Source organism: Dendrobates tinctorius, unplaced genomic scaffold, assembly GCF_039654945.1.
Source record: "Dendrobates tinctorius isolate UK_male_01 unplaced genomic scaffold, ASM3965494v1 ptg000035l, whole genome shotgun sequence".
Classification (NCBI taxonomy): domain Eukaryota; kingdom Metazoa; phylum Chordata; class Amphibia; order Anura; family Dendrobatidae; genus Dendrobates; species Dendrobates tinctorius.
This window is the reverse complement of record NW_027361703.1, coordinates 44,126,636-44,146,322: the sequence shown is the minus strand read 5'-3', so window position 1 is coordinate 44,146,322 and position 19,687 is coordinate 44,126,636. Positions and strand designations below refer to the sequence as shown.

General features: G+C 40.8%; 1 protein-coding gene across 1 annotated transcript in view; it reads left to right on the top strand.

The window, feature by feature from the left end:
• The window catches only part of SLC23A1 (solute carrier family 23 member 1), a 260,181-nt gene that overhangs the window by 130,118 nt on the left and 110,376 nt on the right, over nucleotides 1–19,687 (top strand). The window contains exon 7 of the mRNA XM_073573448.1: nucleotides 3,571–3,691. Coding sequence (XP_073429549.1) covers nucleotides 3,571–3,691 — 121 coding nt within the window. The remainder of the gene's footprint in view (nucleotides 1–3,570; nucleotides 3,692–19,687) is intronic.

The window sequence follows — 19,687 nt, the reverse complement described above, 5'->3', positions numbered from 1 at the left end:
CACTTCCATAGAAAACAGATTGACCATATTTCAGCAAAATTTTCCACTTGCTCTCAAAGAAGCTGAAGAGTTCAACCATTCATCAAAACTAACTGACATCCTTTATACTCTGAATTTGTTGGTGATGTTGTCCATGTGGTTACAGCTTTGACACCAACCCAAGTTAGTGTAGAGAGGTTGTTCTCTAGCCTTGAAATAATTAGATCAGATTTGAGGTAATCTGAAGAAGGATCTGATGGAGGCGATACTATTTCTCAGAACAAATTCATAGACTGCACCAATGTTATTCAGTATGTTCTGTTGAAAACTGTTTTTCCTCACTTACTGCATGGTGCATTTCACATTTTCAATTTATTAAAGTTTTTTGTGTTCTAAAGTTGTATTCCCAAAAATATATTTTATGTTCTATCTAAATAGCTTGATTATTGTATCATAATGGTGATTAAAAGCCTAATGTTACCATTTTACTACAGTAAATGTATCACTCAAACATGAGCCAAGTATGAGGGAATCGGAGTGGGGAGTCGGAAGCCGGAGTCAGAGAAATTGAGGAGTCAAAGTCAGTGGTTTAGCTTACCAACTTCCACCGCCCTGGTTTACAAGCAATGAAATAATGTCATATATATCCCAAAATGTTATCAATAAAAAGTAATCTTGCCAGGCAAAAAATAAGTCATGACATAGCTCCGTCGACCTAAAAATGAAAATGTTACAGATCTCAGAAAATGGTGACACAATCGCCCAAATTAATTAATTTTTTTTACCGAAATTCTAATTTTTTTCACAATAAAATAGAAAAAATCTCGACATACTTATGGGCTGAATCATATTCTAAGGTCATTTTTTATCACAAAAGGTACACCATAAAAACAATTCCCAAAAAGCTGTCAGAATTGTGGGTTTTTTTTCACAATTCCACCTGGAATTTTTTTTTACAGTTTTACAGTACACTATGTTGGAAAATGAATAGTGTCATTCAAAAGTACAGCTTGTCCTGCAAAAAACAAACCTTCATATATCTAATATGTGTACAGGAAAATAAAAAGTTATGGCTCTGGGAAGAAGAGGAGGAAAAAAACGGAAAATGGCAACATCTTGAAGGGGTTAAAAATTAGCAGTAATGACTTTCTGTGACTGCGGCTGTTTGCCTTGATAGTATCTTTGCGAAGGGGTCCTGTGTTTTCTATATACACCCCTGCTCACAGTAATTATTATAAGGAAGCATAGTAGGGAGATTATTATAAGGAATCATTCATTATAGGGATTGCACAGGAAGAATTAATATAAGAATGCACAGCGGTGTTTGTATTGTTATAGGTAGGTTTGGGGTCATTATTATTAGGGTGTTAAGGGAATTATTTTTAAATATGGTACATTTCTATATGGCGCTATATACTGAAACTGTAAGGAGGCACAAGGGAGCATTATTACCATGAAGCAGCACAAAGGGAACATTATTGCTCTAGAAGAACACAGGGGGGCCACTGGTTATAGCGCTATATTGTTTGTGTATAGGTTGTGCAATGAGAGGAGGGTCCTGGAAAAATAGAAAACCGAAGATGTATGTGTGTTATGCTTTGTAGGGAGAAGTAGTGGATGGAAAAACATCTTGACAATCTAGGCCCAATGAAAAAGAAAAGGGAAAATGAATGACAACAATCAGCGGGATGTCACACACTAGTGAGGACCTATACTGTTTTGTCCCACAACTTGGGAATCATATAGAATTGTAGTATCATTGTATTGTTGTTGTTATACTTCTATGCAAGCAGGTTTGCCTTTCAGAAGTTTGTCCTGTCTCTTTCCATGTAGCCCACATCTGATGTAAGTAACCCCTCACTCCTTTCTGCTCTGTCAGTGTTTGTCAGCTATCTTCATCTGAGGTTCATCTTTATACATCTCTGGTTCAGAATAGTCTTTGTAACTACTTCAGTTTTTGCAGCTGTTGCAACTACTGCTATTTTGCTTAATACAAGAATGCAGGCTTAGAATAGGCCTTAAGAAGGAGATTTACAGGCACAAACAGTCTACCAAATGGACACGCAGCAGGGGTGTCTCCCAGAGCCTCTACAACCTTCTTCTCATGATCTGAACCTATAGAAGCAATAACTACTTCTTTCTGTAGTATAAGAACTAGTTCACAATTATCTTCACCCCTAGCAAAACAACAAGATAGGGTATCCACCTTAATGTTCTTATTCCCCGGCCTATACGTAATAAAACAGTTCAATCTGGTCAAGAACAACCACCATCTTCCCTGTCTAGGTGTCAGACACTTAGCAGATTGTAAATATAAAAGTATTTTATGGTCAGTGAGTACCATGACTGGATGAACTGCTCCTTCTAGAAAATGTTGCCATTCTTCAAAAGCCCATTTAATTGCCAAAAGCTCCCTATTGCCAATGTCATAGTTTCTCTCAGCGATTGACAGTTTCTTAGAAAAATATGCACACGGATGCCATTTACAAGAGAAGCACGCTGCGACAATACAGCCCCAACCTCTTACCGGGCAAAAGCTACAATAAATAGCTGAGAGATATCAGGCTGTAAGAGAATTGGCGTAGATGCAAAACATTTCTTCAAGGTATCAAAAGCCTCCCTGGCTAGGCTGGACCATTTAGAAAAGTCCATCCCTTTCCTGGTCATGTCCGTCAAAGGTTTGGCCACTATGAAAAAGTTTTTGATGAACTTACGTTAGTAGTTGGAAAAACCCAAAAATATTTGTAACGCTTTTATGTCCTCAGGACAATCCCAGTAACGCCCCGATTTTTACTGGATCCATGCGAAAACCAGTGGACGATGAGAAATAATCCAGAAAAGAGATCTTCTGAACCAAGAACATAAATTTCTCTGGTTTGACAAATAATTTATTGTCTCTGAGTATCTGTAATACATACCTGGCCCGTACCTGATGTGAGTCAAGGTCAGGTGAATAAATCAATATGTCATAAAGATCACAAAAAATGTTTTGAATCAGATCAGTAGTAGTCTTCTGGCTCCTCTCTGTCGTGGTAAAATAGTAACAGCAAAGGCATCCTTCCTTTACCCGCACAGGTGAATTGACTATGGAGTGTGGGGAAAATGCTCAGACCTGAGGGTCACCCTGAAAGAGCGAAATTACGATCCCCACACATTGCTCCACGATTCCTGAGGAGTGGAGACATAATTTGGAGCATAGGTTACACTTCTCTAAGAAAGCAACAAACTTGTCTCGACCCCACAGAGAACCTGTCAGGCAAAGCAGTGATCTGATACATGTAATTTCCTGTCCATTCACTATATATAACAACCCTGTATCCTCAAGGGTTCATTCTAAAACTAAGACTAAGAACATATAGTATATAGTTCAAAACGCGTCAGTTCGAACCCTTGCACATCAAAGGAATATGCTTTTTTTAAAATACCATGTAATTTTTATAATAATGTTTTCAATAAATATTTGCTTTTAACAATTCTACCGTATTTGGTGTTGGATACCTTCACATATGAAACTGTCCAAAATTGTAGTCTTATGTATTATTATCTTATTATGTGAGATTGATGATCATTTTTTGGTTGTATTTCTTTCAGAGTTTTGGTATTGATAATACTATTTGCACAGTACCTCAGAAACATTACTCTAATTTTACCTTGCTATAAGATTGGAAGAGGAATAAAGACATACAAATTACAAGTCTTCAAAATGTTTCCGGTAGGTGAAAACTTTTAAACATGACATTATATAAATTTTACAATGTTCTCCAAAAACTAGTATGAAATTATTATGGCATATGGACAATTTTACATTATATGTCACATGCCACTGCAACAGATTGTTGCTCTGATAATCAATCCCCTACTAAAGTGCTGAATATACCGTAATCATAAAAAAAAACAAATAGGAAGAAAAGAGCCAATAAATGTTTAAACGCTAACTTTTTTTTAAAAGCAATTGAAAAAGGACTTATCATTTCTAATATTCTGCTTTTATTGATAATAAACATCCTCACCCAAGTTGAAACATAATATATATAAATATATGGTAGTTTAAGTACAAGCCAAAGTTGACCTCGCAAATTATGTGTAGCAATTTTATATAGCAGTATACAATATATAAATTATGTAAATATATATATACTGTATATAATATAAATTATATAAATATATGTGCAGCAATTTTATGTTCAATCTATTTTATTGAGCATTTTACAAACAAAGAATATATTATATGCAAACAGATAATATATAGAATCATAGAAAATATCTAGTATTCAAAAATGAGAATACATCCATCTATCAGTAAATCAAACATATCATGGTAGACAATAACAGTAGCCATATGGCGAACGCCAACGAGGTATTCAAGAGAGGAAGTATCCTCTATATTATGCAGAGAACAGACATAGGGTAAAAAAAAGCGGGAAAGGAAGACAAGGGAAGAGGGGGAAAGAGGAAAAGAAAATAGGGTTATGGATAAAGCAGTCCTTAAAATCATGTATATATTAATGTGCAAATTCCTATGTAACTGAAACATTCAGCGGAACAAATTATGGAAATCAGTTGAGTCCTGAAACAAAATCCATCCACTCCAAATCCTTCTAAACTTATCGTTTGTACCATTGCAGTCTGCAGATAGCTCCTCCATTCTACACAGATTGACCATTTCCTTATACCAGTCTAATATGTCAGTGTGGTTTGTAAGTTTCCAAAACCGCGGGATTACCATTCATGCTGCTGTTAGACAAAACCGAAGAATTTCTCTCTTCTGAGTCCCTATTGAAGAAGGTAAAATTGACAGAAGAGCTATTTGAGGGGACCTTGCTACACGGTTTCCCATGATTCGTTGATAATTGTCGAAAACCTTCTCCCAGAATGGCTTGATCTCAGAGCATTCCCACCAAATGTGAATCATAGAGCCCACCTCCCTCTCGCATCTCCAACAAACCCCTGAAACTGCTGGATATATTGCATGCAGTTTAGAAGGGTAATGACACCATCTCATAAGTATTTTATAGTTCTTCTCTTGTATGTGCAGAAATTTTAACAAAGAAATCAGGATGTAACATAATACATGTCATGAAGGATCTGCTTTTTTTGTATGGGAGAGTCAGGGAAAGTAGCAGATAACCTTCTGATTTCATTGTTACTATACCATGAGCAAAAATATAGCAAAACAGAGACAAAATGGAGAGTTTTGGCACAAACAGTGGACACTATAATTTTTGTGTAGTGCCTATATGAAATGCGATATGTCCTATGAGTCAGTTAGACCTGAGCTCTGTCCACCCTGTAAGATAGCAGTTTAATAGAAGCAGGTTTAGTGTGAAAGGCTTGCCTGGTAAGGATTAAAAGGTAGGCTAGAAGCTAGAATATGTAATGGAGAATTAGGAAACAGATGTATGGAATTTTGTTTTTTTGACTATTTTGAGTCTTCGTAAAGAAATTGGTTTGGCTGATTCACTGAGCAAATCCTGGTTTTAAAGGTACTGTCACACTTAGCGATGCACCAGCGATCCCGACCAGCGATATGACGCGGTCAGGATCGCTGGTGCATCGCTAAGTGGTCGCTAGTGAGCTGCCACACAGGAAGATCTCACCAGCGACATAGCAGCGGTCGGGGGTCGCTACTTACCTGTCAGACGAGGCGATCCTGACGTCCTCCACCCGCATCCACGCGTCGCTCGTCGCCACAGCAGGAAGCCCAGCAGGAAGCTGACGACGAGAAACGGCCCAGGACGTTCTCGCGCAATCAGCGATGAGCAGCAGGGGAGCTGGTCGGAGGTATCAGACATAGCGATATCACTTGCAATATCGCTATAACGTCACAAAATCGGTGACATTATAGAGATATTGCTAGCGATATCGCTTAGTGTGACAGGCCCTTATGAGATCGGATCATAATCTAATTAAGTGTCCAATTGTGAAAATAGGGGAGTGCTATAGAGAAGGGTGGTTTGCTTGACTTTGTGTACTGTCAGCCAGAGTGGGGTTAGCTCTGGAGAAGTCTCCTATTGTTATGGAGATAAAGTATGCCTGAAAGGAGCTAATAAGAACTGAGTAGGGATGAGTTAAAACCTCAGGGATGCTGTTTCTGGTTGCAGTCAAGGTTGTGGTACAAGCTGGTTCTGTGCGGACTAGAGACATAGCTCCCAACCATCTTGGATGTAGCAGGGATGTAGCAGTGGCTAACATCTCTCTGCTCTGGATATGCTTACATTAATTATATAAGCAATTCTTCTCTTTTTCTTGTGCTCAAGTCAACCCGGGAATCGTACCTAAAACACCTCCTAGAGTGGACCCTCTGGATCATGATACCGAACCTCCTCTCGGTGAGCTGACCTAGGTAAACCGACCACTATACAGGGAGCATCAGGGGCATACCCAGGGGATTCTAATACCACGATGACCGGTACCACCAAAGGGCAGCTTGTAGGAGACATATGAGACGAAAGGGAGGTTAGAATTTCGGGCAGGAGAGAGGTGCTGGAGGACATGGAGACGAGATCAAGGTCTGGCAGAGATATTGATCCTAAAATGGCGGGCTGGACGAGAGGGACAGGAAACGTGGACCGGAGACTGAGAGGAAACCTGGGACCAACATAGGCTTGGGAATAAACAGGTATTGGAAGGGAATAAGAGCAGAAGAGGTTAAGGCCCAAGTAACATAGAGAAACTGGGAACACGAAGAGACCTGAATCAGGGACATGCTCACAGAGATAGCACAATAGTGATAATCAGGCACTTCCTCTAGAAGGAAGCCGCCTGATATACCCGGTACATGCCGTCAAGCTTCCGGGTCAAGACCCTCTAGTAGTATAAAGTGCCGGGGAAGCGCGCGTCAGCGGCCTAAGCTGCGCAGGGCGCATGCGCGGGCAGCGAGATCCCCAGACCACCCGAGAGACTGGAAGTGAGGAAGTGAGGCAACGTGATCCTCGCCCAGTGGCACGCCGGGACACTGGAGTGAGGAGAGCGGGGTAAGCATCGCAGGACCGGGTGGCCACAGACGTGACAGTACCCACAGCCTGTATCATCTTAGGTAGTAGCAAAAACTGTGAGCCATAGTCTCCACTTAAAGGGACTGTGTCACGGGACTGGATGCTGGACCAGGGTCTCATTAATTGATCCAATCATCTCTAATCCTAACAATTCAGGATGTAGTGGGACAAAGTTTGCCATAGCAGGATCAGCGCATAGTTTATCGTTCTGTTTTGTAAAAGTTTTGACCTGCATTGTATCTTTCTAGGGAAGCGTGACATTGATGTTACACAGCACTCAACTGTCTCAGATACAAAAGGACTTGTGCAATTTGAGGAAGTTGTCCCAAGAGGCCAGGGCTGTGTCTGTCTTCGATCCTACCATTTTCATTGCTCTGTAGCTCTTTCCTCCACAATCTTTCTACTCTCTACAAACTTACATTCATCTAAATAAGCAATTCCTCTCTTGGGATCAGGTTTATCAGAAGGAAACCGCCTGACATTACCCGGTACATACCATCAACCTTCCGGGTCAAGACCCTCTAGTACTATAAAGTGCTGTTGAAGCATGCGACCGTGGCTTAAGCTGCACAGAGGGCACATGCGCTGGCAGCGAGACCCCTGGACTGGCTGAGAGACTGGAAGTGAGTAAGTGATGCAGCGCGATCCTTGCCCAACGGCACACCGGGACACCAGAGCGAGGAGAGCGGAGTAAGCATTGCAGGACCGGGAGGCCACAGACGTGACAGTACCCCCTCCCTACATCTCCTCTTTCAAAGGCCAGAAAGAAACCTCCCTAGAATACGGGGTGCCTGGATGTTTTCTTGAGGCTCTCACGACCTGTCCTCAGGACCAAAACCCTTCCAATCAATCAAGAAGTGGGTTCTCTCTCCAACTTTTTTCATAGCAAGTACAGTTGTGGCCAAAAGTATTGACACCCCTGCAATTCTGTCAGATACTCAGTTTCTTCCTGAAAATGATTGCAAACACAAATTCTTTGGCATTATTATCTTCATTTAATTTGTCTTAAATGAAAAAACACAAAAGAGAATGGAGCAAAAAGTAAAACATTGATAATTGCACACAAAACTCCAAAAATGGGCTAGACAAAAGTATTGGCACCCTCAGCCTAATACTTGGCTGCACAACCTTTAGCCAAAATAACTGCAACCAACTGCTTCCGGTAACCATCAATGAGTTTCTTACAATGCTCTGCTGGAATTTTAGACCATTCTTCTTTGGCAAACTGCTCCAGGTCCCTGATATTTGAAGGGTGCCTTCTCCAAACTGCCATTTTTAGATCTCTCTACAGGTGTTCTATGGGATTCAGGTCTGGACTCATTGCTGGCCACCTTAGAAGTCTCCAGTGCTTTCTCTCAAACCATTTTCTAGTGCTTTTTGAAGTGTGTTTTGGGTCATTGTCCTGCTGGAAGACCCATGACCTCTGAGGGAGACCCAGCTTTCTCACACTGGGCCCTATGTTATGCTGCAAAATTTGTTGGTAGTCTTCAGACTTCATAATGTCATGCACATGGTCAAGCAGTCCAGTGCCAGAGGCAGCAAGGCAACCCCAAAACATCAAGGACCGTGTTCTTTTCTTTGAATGCCTCTTTTTTTTCTCCTGTAAACTCTATGTTGATGCCTTTGCCCAAAAAGCTCCACTTTTGTCTCATCTGACCAGAGAACATTCTTCCAAAATGTTTTAGGCTTTTTCAGGTAAGTTTTGACAAACTCCAGCCTGGCTTTTTTATGTCTCGGGGTAAGAAGTGGGGTCTTCCTGGGTCTCCTACCATACAGTCCCTTTTCATTCAGATACTGACGGATAGTACGGGTTGACACTGTTGTACCCTCGGACTGCAGGGCAGCTTAAACTTGTTTGGATGTTAGTCGAGATTCTTTACCCAACATCCGCACAATCTTGCGTTGAAATCTCTTGTCAATTTTTCTTTTCTGTCCACATCTAGGGAGGTTAGCCACAGTGCCATGGGCTTTAAACTTTTTGATGACACTGCGAACGGTAGACACAGGAACATTCAGGTCTTTGGAGATGGATTTGTAGCCTTGAGATTGCTCATGCTTCCTCACAATTTGGTTTCTCAAGTCCTCAGACAGTTCTTTGGTCTTCTTTCTTTTCTCCATGCTCAATGTGGTACACACAAGGACACAGGACAGAGGTTGAGTCAACTTTAATCCATGTCAACTGGCTGCAAGTGTGATTTAGTTATTGCCAACACCTGTTAGGTGCCACAGGTAAGTTACAAGTGCTGTTAATTACACAAATTAGAGAAGCATCACATGATTTTTCGAACAGTGCCAATACTTTTGTCCACCCTCTTTTTTATGTTTGGTGTGGAATTATATCCAATTTAGCTTTAGGACAATTCTTTTTGTGTTTTTTCATTTAAGACAAATTAAATGAAGATAATAATACCAAAGAATTTGTGTTTGCAATCATTTTCAGGAAGAAACTGAGTATTATCTGACAGAATTGCAGGGGTGTCAATACTTTTGGCCACAACTGTATATCCCTCACCTCAAAGACGTCTGGTGCTAGCAGGCTGAGGGGTACAACCAGGAGAAGCATGAAAGCTATTAAGAACCACAGGTTTAAGGAGGGACACATGGAAGGCGTTGGGAATACGGAGCGAAGCAGGCAACTTCAATTTATAAGCAACATCATTTATTCGTCCTAGGACCTCAAAGGAACCAATGTAGCGGGGATCCAACTTGTAAGAAGGAATCTTAAGTGTGACATACTTGGATGAGAGCCAAACCTCTAATGCCAATTTAATGGCCAATAGTTCCCTGTCTCCGATTAAATAGTTACGTTCAGATGTAGAGAACGCCTTGGCGACGAATCCTCAGGTGACTAACCGACCGGTAGAAGATCTCTGGGAGAGCACTGCAACGGCTCCCGTGGAGGAGGCGTCCACCTCAAGAATGAATGGTCTGTTAGCCTCTGGATGATGTAACACTGGAGCTGTCGAGAAGGCTTGCTTCAGGGTCAGAAAGGCATTCTCAGCTTCCGATATCCAAGCATTAGGATTAGCTTCTTTGCAGATTAGAGATAAAATAGGCAAGGATAATGAAGAAAAATGAGGGATGAACAGCCGGTAATAGTTCGTGAAGCCAAGGAATAGTTGGATGGCCCTAACCCCAAGGGGTTGCGGCCAGTTCAGGATGGCGGACACGTTCTCAGGTTCCATGCTTAAGCCGGAGTCAGAGATTACATACCCCAAAAAAGGTAAGGAAGTCTGTTCAAATACACATTTCTCGGACTTGGCATAGAGGTGATTCTCCCTCAGACATTGCAGTACTTGACGAACATTCCTTCTATGGAAAGGCGGATCCGGAGAAAACACAAGGATGTCATCCAAGTACACGTAGGAGTATAGAAAATCCCAGATGACATTGTTAACAAACTCCTGGAATACTGCAGGAGCATTGCAGAGGCCGAAGGGCATGACCAAGTATTCGTAATGTCAGTGTCATGATCCAGGTTGGATTATGACAGATTTTGCACAAATAACCTTTTTTTTCCTTTAAGCTGTTGACTTAAAGTTAGTTTTGCCCCCGGTGGCCGTTAGGGTCATTACACTGTGGTTTCTTTAGTTCTAGTTTTGCCCCCGGTGGTCGCTAGCGTTATTACACGTAATTAGCAAGCAGGTGATGAACCTGGCTCCTACCTATAAAGGAGTGGCAGGTGGTCTCATTCACTGTTGGTGATATTGGTCATTTCCAGCCAAGTTTGGTGAAGGAAGGAGCTATAGAGAGGAGTTCCTTGCAGCTCAGTCAGAGCTCTGGTGTAGTAGCTTCAGGTGGAAGCTGAATTCGGGTGTCGTACTCTGTTGCTGGGAGCAATAGCAACAGAGCAAAGCTAAGTGGTGTTTTCCCTGTTTGTTATATTTTTCCTTGTGTGTGTATTAGTAAAGTGGTGGGATTAGTTTCTGCACCATCCAATGCACTAGTAAGGGATAGGTGCAGGGCGAGCTAGGGATTGAGGTATCCAGCTCGGCGACAGGTGAGGAGCCTGTATAGGGAACGCTAGGAGTGCAGGGACACTGCCTCAGGGGAGTGCAGGAGGTGTCTCCACGTTCCAGTTCCCTAGTGCAGGGCCCACCAATGTAACTATTTCCCGGTGTTCCCCTTTATTCTGTCTAAATTCGCCCTGCTGGAGGTGGTCTATCCAGGTACACGTGTCATTATTGAAATTCGCCCGGCTGGAGGCGGTGTATCCTGCTGCACGTGACATTCATTCCTGCATGTTAAAAGCGGTCTTCCACTCATCTCCAGAACAAATACAGATCAGGTTGGTAGCCCCAAGAAGATCAAGTTTGGTGAAGATTCGTGCTCCTCTTAGCCGATCGAAGAGTTAATAAATGGCAATGGGTACTTGTTCTTGATCGTGATATCGTTAAGACCTTTATAGTCTATACAGGGATGAAGGGAGCCATCCTTCTTCTTGACAAAGAAGATTTCTGCTCCTGTGGGCGAATATAATTTCTGAATAAAGCCTTTGGCCAGATTCTCCTGAGCATAATCTGACATGGCCTGGGTTTCAACCAGAGATAGGGCGTAGATTCTACCCCGAGGAGGAGTGGAGCCAGGGATGAGTTCGATCGGACAGTCATACGGCCGATGCGGGGATGACTCTCTGCCTCCTTGTTGAAGACATCTGTGAAAGACCAATAGGCAGATGGTAAACCAGCAGGCACAGAAGAAGGCCATGAAAAACCCACTGGACGGACGGACAGCAAACAACATTCCTGGCAGAGTTATCCCCAACAGAGTATATCACCCAAACGCCAGTCAAGGATTGGCTCATGCGCCCTTTGCCAGGGGAGACCAAGAAGAAAAGTATGAGACAAATTGGACAAGACGTAGAAGGCCATCTTCTCCCGATTCAGGGCCCCAACCTGCAACTCCACCTCTTCGGTGACCAGAGTGACGGTTTCCTGCAAGGGTTTACCATCCACCGAAACAATCAACCAAGGATTCTCCAGGGTATTGATAGGAATCCAATATTTTTTAACCTCCTCGAACCTAATGAAGTTCCTTGCCACGCTTGAATCCTCATAAGCCACCTCAGAGTAGCCTTTCGGACCCAAGATCTTCTGGACAGATAAGGTTAGGAGTTGAGAGGAATCACAAGAACCTAGCGAGGCCTCTCTTACCTGTCCTAGATGGAGGAGTTTTCTGGCCTCTCAGGCAAGAGCGTAGCAAGTGGGATGCACTTCCACAGTAAAAGCAAAGGGCTTGGGCGAGTCTTTCCCTTCAACGCTGTTCCGCCATTTTGAGCCAATCCACCTGCATCGGCTCAGGAGTAGAAGAAGAGGAAGATTCCGTTGGTAGCAGACTGAGTGGCCTATGAATGGGTGGAGGTAGTCGATTAGATCTTCTCTCTCTAGCAGATTCACGAGAGCGCTTCTGGAAACGTAGATCAATACGCGTGGCCAGAGAAATTAGATCCTCAAGCGCAGTTGGGGTATCCCGTCGCGCAAGCTCATCCTTAATGCTGTCAGACAGCCCCCACCAGAACGCTCCAACCAGTGCCTCGTTATTCCACCCTAACTCAGAGGACAGGGTGCCGAAGCGAATGGCATATTGTCTCTGTTACTTGGTTAAGGCCCAAGTAATAGAGACACTGGGAACACAAAGAGACCTGAATCAGGGACATGCACACAGAGACGGCACAATAGTGATAATCAGGCACCTCATCTGGAAGCAAGCTGCCTGATATACCCAGTACATATGTAAAGCTTCTGGGTCAAGATCCTACAGCCGTATAAAGTGCCGGGGAAGCCGCATCCGCGGGCTAAGCTGCGCAGGGCACATGCGCGCTCAGCAAGATCTCTGGACCGGCCGAGAGGCCGGAACTAAGGAGGTAATGCAGCACAATCCTCGCCCAGTGTTATGGCACGGAGCAAGAAGAGCGGAGTAAGCATCGCAGGACCGGGTGGCCACAGACATGACAGTACCCACAGCCTGCATCATCTTAGGTAGTAGCAAAAACTGTGAGCCACAGTCTGCACTTAAAGGGACTGTGTCACTGAACTGGATGCTGGACCAGAGTCCCATTAATCGATTCAATCATCTCTAATCCTAACAATTTAGGATGGGACAAAGTTTGCCATAGCAGGATCAGCACATAATTTATCGTTCTTTCTGTTTTGTAAAAGTTGTGAGATATGTTAGAGAGAAGCTGTAGATGAGGCCTGCATTGTATCTTTCTAGGGAAGCGTGACATTGATGTTACACAGCTCTCAACTGTCTCAGATACAGAAGGACTTGCGTAATTTGAGGGAGCTGTCCTGAGAGGCCAGGGCTGTATCTTTGTCTTCCATCCTACCATCTTCATTGCTCCGTAGCTCTATCCTCCACAATCTTTCTACTCTCTACAAACTTAAATTCAGTTAAATAAGCAATTCCTCTCTTGTGATCAGGTTTATCCAGGATTTAAACCCCCAAACTGCAACATTTTAGGCAGTAACAGAAGCTTAGAGGCACAGCTTGCTCTGACATTGCTGGTGTATTTTCACTGCTTTAATGTGAACAGGCTACAGGTTATGAAATGACAAGGACAGATACAACTCTATATACCAGTGCATTTCTGTATACCTGCATTCTATAGAGAGATTAAAAGTAAGATTTTTTTTTACTATCTATAAAATTACTAAAAAATAGTGAAAAACAATTACAAAAATGCAATCCCGATTCCCAGGTGCCTGGGTTGTAAATGACCCGGTTTGGGTAGTGCCGGAGTCCCAGATATGTAGCAATGAGGGAAAGCTCCCTATGTCACCTGCACAATCCCCTTCTCCAGCATAGGATATGAGGAACCCCAAGGACAGTACGATCTCTCAGGGGTGGTAGTCCCTTCTCGATCCGCCTCGAGGAATCTCTCTTTGTCCAGTTCAAATTCTCAAACTTTTAATTTTTATGTCCTTAAATCAGAGAAATATGTCACACCAAATACTTAATAAATAACATTTCCCACATGTCTACTTTACATCAGCACAATTTTGGAAACAAAATATTTTTTGTTAGGAAGTTATAATGGTTAAAATTTGACCAGCGATTTCTCATTTTTACAACAAAATTTACAAAACCATTTTTTAGGGACCACATCACATTTGAAGTCACTTTGAGGGGGTGTACACAACAGAAAATACCCAAAAGTGACACCATTCTAAAAATTACACCCCCCAAGGTACTCAAAACCACATTCAAGAACTTTATTAACTCTTTGCGTGCTTCACAGGAACTGAAGCAATGTGGAAGGAAAAAAATGAACATTTAGCTTTTTTCACAAACATTTTACTTCACAACATTTTCACAAGTGTAAAGAGAGAAAATGAACCACAAAATGGGTTGTGCAATTTCTCCTGAATACACCGATACCCCATATGATGGGGTAAACTACTGTTTGGGCGCATGACAGAGCTTGGAAGGGAAGGAGCGCCATTTGAGTTTTTCAATGCAGAATTGGCTTGAATTGAGATCGGACGCCATGTCGCATTTGGGAAGCCCTTGATGTGCCTAAACAGTGGAAACCCCCCACAAGTGACCCCATTTTGGAAACTAGACCCCCCAAGGAACGTATCTAGATGTGTGGTGAGCACTTTGAACCCCCAAGTGCTTCACAGAAGTTTATAATGTAGAGCCATGAAAATAAAAAATCACATTTATTCCACAAAAAGTTATTTTCCCAAGGGTAACAGGAGAGATTAGACCCCAAAGTTGTTCTGCAATTTGTCCTGAGTATGCCAATACCCCATATGTGTGGGTAAAAAATAAAAAAAAGAAAAGAGAAGCCAGCGTTGCCAAGGTCAGAACGCATAACATAAAGTGCATTTGCACATAACATCTAACTGTATTCAAAATGAGATATTTAGCAAAAAAATTGATCAATTCAATTGAGCCACCCCGCCGCGCCAAGGCAATCTCATGTGGGGGGTCCTACTCTACGTTTTTAATAAACACTGTGCCATTACGGCCTCCTAGATACATTAAAAGCAAGACCACTTTAAATGCAATCCGTACCTGAGCATTTCTGGATCGCTCCCATGATGCCAGAAAAGGCAAGTGCGGATGAAGGCCAACCAGGTCTGAATGCAGACGTGTCAGGTTTAGCCTCCACACATTGCCTGACCAGCAAGCATAGATGAAGGGCAATGCAGGTTCAGATACAGGTGCACAATTAAATAAAGCTTGGGGCAGGGTGGGGCTGCTGTGTATGTGTGCACAGCAGCCTAGATCCATCACAGTGAACACAGAAAAAATGGCGAACACAACCCAGCGCGCACGGCAACAGTGTTTGTCAGCCACATACCAATGTACAAAAAAAGAAACAACGCTGGCTTCTCTTTTCTTTTTTTGTATATGTGTGGGTAAACCACTGTTTGGGAGCATGGCAGAGCTCGAAAGGGAAAGCGCACGGTTTGACCTTTTCAACGCAGAATTGGCTGGAATTGAGAACGGACGCCATGTCGCGTTTGGAGAGCCCCTGATGTGCCTAAACAGTGGAAACCCCCCAATTCTAACTCCAACGCTAATACCAACTCTAACCTTAATCCCAACCCTAACACTAACCCCAACCCTAACCGTAATCTCAACCCTAGCCCCAACCTTAACCCTAACTTTAGCCCCAACCCTAACTCCAACTTTAGCCCCTAACCCTAATCCCAACCCTAAATGTACTCAGCTTGTGTTTTTCTCAGCACTTCATTGAATTAGGTTAGAGTGGATTTCTTCAGTGGTATTTAGCCACTGGCATGTAAGTCATGATTTCTGATACAAGGAATCCCACCCTTTGGTTTGGACACTAGATATCTGTTGTTTTCAAATACTTTAGGATAAGTATACATTTCATGCTCAAATTGCAGTAAAACTACACCAAGAAAGCTTTTGATTATAACATATGAATTCATGTCATGTGGCACATTTGTGGATTTAAGGCCGGGGTCACACTTGCGAGAAACTCATACGAGTCTCGCGTCTCAATACCCAGCATGCTGCCAGCACTAGTACCGGAGAGCACAGCTGCATAGAAATACATGCAGCTGCACACTTCAGTCCCGAGTGCCGGTGGCAGTGCCAGGTATTGAGACACGAGACTCGTGCGAGTTTCTCACAAGTGTGACCCCGGCCTTAAATCCACAAATGTGCCACATGACATTTTGTATTATTCTTTATGAGTCAACAAATTTCATTTGTTGTATACACTAAAGGGTTGAGACAAGAGCGCAATAGGGTCTTATCTGGGTAAACCGTGTAAATTAAAAAGGTATTTATACTCACCCTTTCCAAGAGAGAGTAAAGCCTGTATAATCAGTATGTCAGCCTGCTGCACGTCCAACAGTCCACATCGGTGACCGCAACAAAGATTCTTAGGAGTAAATTCTTGGACTTTTAGGTGCGCTGCCAGACAAATTCCATAGCCAAACAAGGTTAATGAATTAACCCTTTATTCCCTACGCGTTTCGAAGTATAACACTTCTTCTTCAGGGGTTGACATATGAGTACAGAGAGCTGTCTCCACATTTATACATTCACGATTCAAACTTGGCGCCATAAAAGACATGCGATGCACCTCAAAGGTCAAAGATCAGAACAGTTCAAGTGTCATAGAAAGGTCATAAAAAATCAACTCCTCTATGGTTAATAAAATCACTTATACATTTGTTTTATTTCGCAGATAAAAATTAAAATCAAAAAAGAAAAAAAGAAAAAAGAAGAAAAGGAAAAAATGAATGAATAAGGAAATCGAAAAGTGAACCCATATTGTGAGGAAAACGAAAGGACCGCAGTCCAACAAACACACCACTACGCCAGGCAGAGTGTCCGGATCAAGGAGGAAAAATATATATAAAAAAATTTGTGAATATAAATATATATAAAAAATGTATAAGATCATAAAATAAAGAGACCATGGAAAATAAAAATGGTTATGGTGTCCTAGTCTTTCAGTTACCATCAATTATAAAGGAGATCAGTGGCACAACTCGATGGGCGGAAAATGCATAAAAAAGCAGCCCCACAGAAAATCGGATCGCCCACCATTCAAGACAGAAAAAATTGGGGCAAAAAGGGGAACGTTCACTAAAGATCCATAAGATTATTATTATAAAAACGATATAAAAAAACGCATCTATTTGATTCACAGCAGAAAAAAAGGGACATAACGCAAATTGGTAAAAAGAAAAAACCATATACCGAGAATCGAGTTAACCCATTAATTACATATCAAAGAAAAAACGCAAAAGGGGTTTAATTAAGGAACCGATGTTATAGGGGGAGAGTGAAAGGAAAAAAGATATATATATATATATATATATATATATTAAAAGAAAAAAAAAGGAAAAAGAAAAAATGCACATATAATTGTAAGAGTTTTGTGATTAGTATGAATAAGATGTAAAAATAAAAAAACGCATTAGTTATTTAAATCAGGAGATTTTGTGCATGTCCAAAAACATAGGAACATGAGGCAGGGTGATAAAAATAAATTATTAGAAACGAAAAATCATTATACCAAAAATCAAATTAACCCGTTGTGTTTCATGTCAAAAGAAAAAAAGAAAAATCTAAGAGGATTAATGAGGAACCCCGTGTTATGGAAAGGGGAATAAAAAAGGGAAAAAATACATATATATCTATATATTAAAAAAATATATATATAAACATATGATATTGATAAAACACAAAATAATGGATTAACACATTAGTGGGGGTTAGAAATACCAAAAATGACATCAATATTAGAGAAACACTTCGGAAATTTCATTTAACCCATTGGGTTTCAGGGTATTCAGTCTATAAATCCAGAATATTTCTTTTCTATTTAATTGCCCCATCCTATCCGGATGGTTAATAGGAATTTGTTCGATGGGGCTTATCCTCAATCCTTGAGGATTTTTATCATGTTTCAAGGAGAAATGTCTCTCTATGTGTTATAACAATTTTTCTTCCCACATCGGAAAATCCCTCTTAGTGGACTACTGGCCGCTACAAAAGTTTTTTTCTCATTTCTTAGGCGACTGGGGGCTCCCAATATAAAAAATCTTGTTGCCCCCAGTCGCCTAAGAAATGAGAAAAAAACTTTTGTAGCGGCCAGTAGTCCACTAAAAGGGATTTTCCGATGTGGGAAGAAAAATTGTTCTTGCTGTAGCATTATAACACATAGAGAGAAATATTTTAGATCAACCACCACCAATGAATCTTTTCCTATCCGAGACTATCTAAATTGTACTACTGAATTTGTGATCTATTTAATTGAGTGCGGCTGTGGGAGACAATACGTTGGTAGAACCACACAGCCGCTACACCTCAGAATTAACTCCCATAGATATAACATAAAAAGGGGCTTTTTACAACATGGACTTTCCAGACATTTCTCCTTGAAACATGATAAAAATCCTCAAGGATTGAGGATAAGCCCCATCGAACAAATTCCTATTAACCATCCGGATAGGATGGGGCAATTAAATAGAAAATAAATATTCTGGATTTATAGACTGAATACCCTGAAACCCAATGGGTTTCAATATCATATGTTTATATATATATTTTTTTAATATATAGATATATATGTATTTTTTCCCTTTTTTATTCCCCTTTCCATAACACGGGGTTCCTCACTAATCCTCTTAGTTTTTTCTTTTTTTCTTTTGACATGAAACACAACGGGTTAATTTGATTTTTGGTATAATGATTTTTCGTTTCTAATAATTTATTTTTATCACCCTGCCTCATGTTCCTATGTTTTTGGACATGCACAAAATCTCCTGAATTAAATAACTAATGCGTCTTTTTATTTTTACATCTTATTCATACTAATCACAAAACTCTTACAATTATATGTGCATTTTTTCTTTTTCCTTCTTTTTTCTTTTAATATATATATATCTTTTTTCCTTTCACTCTCCCCCTATAACATCGGTTCCTTAATTAAACCCCTTTTGCGTTTTTTCTTTGATATGTAATTAATGGGTTAACTCGATTCTCGGTATATGGTTTTTTTCTTTTTTCTTTTTACCAATTTGCGTTATGTCCCTTTTTTTCTGCTGTGAATCAAATAATAGATGCGTTTTTTTTATATCGTTTTTATAATAATATTAATCTTATGGATCTTTAGTGAACATTCCCCTTTTTGCCCCAATTTTTTCTGTCTTGAATGGTAGGCGATCCGATTTTCTGTGGGGCTGCTTTTTTATGCATTTTCCGCCCATCGAGTTGTGCCACTGATCTCCTTTATAATTGATGGTAACTGAAAGACTAGGACACCATAACCATTTTTATTTTCCATGGTCTCTTTATTTTATGATCTTATACATTTTTTATATATATTTATATTCACAAATTTTTATATATATATATATATATATATATATATATATATATATATATGTATATTTTAATAACATAATTTTATTCCAAAGATATCCTTTTTATTTCGCTCATTCTAATAATTATTTGGAGGTATATATAGGTTTTTCCTCCTCGATCCGGACACTCTGCCTGGCGTAGTGGTGTGTTTGTTGGACTGCGGTCCTTTCGTTTTCCTCACAATATGGGTTCACTTTTCGATTTCCTTATTGATTCATTTTTTCCTTTTCTTCTTTTTTTCTTTTTTGATTTAAATTTTTATCTGCGAAATAAAACAAATGTATAATTGATTATATTAACCATAGAGGAGTTGATTTTTTTATGACCTTTCTATGACACTTGAACTG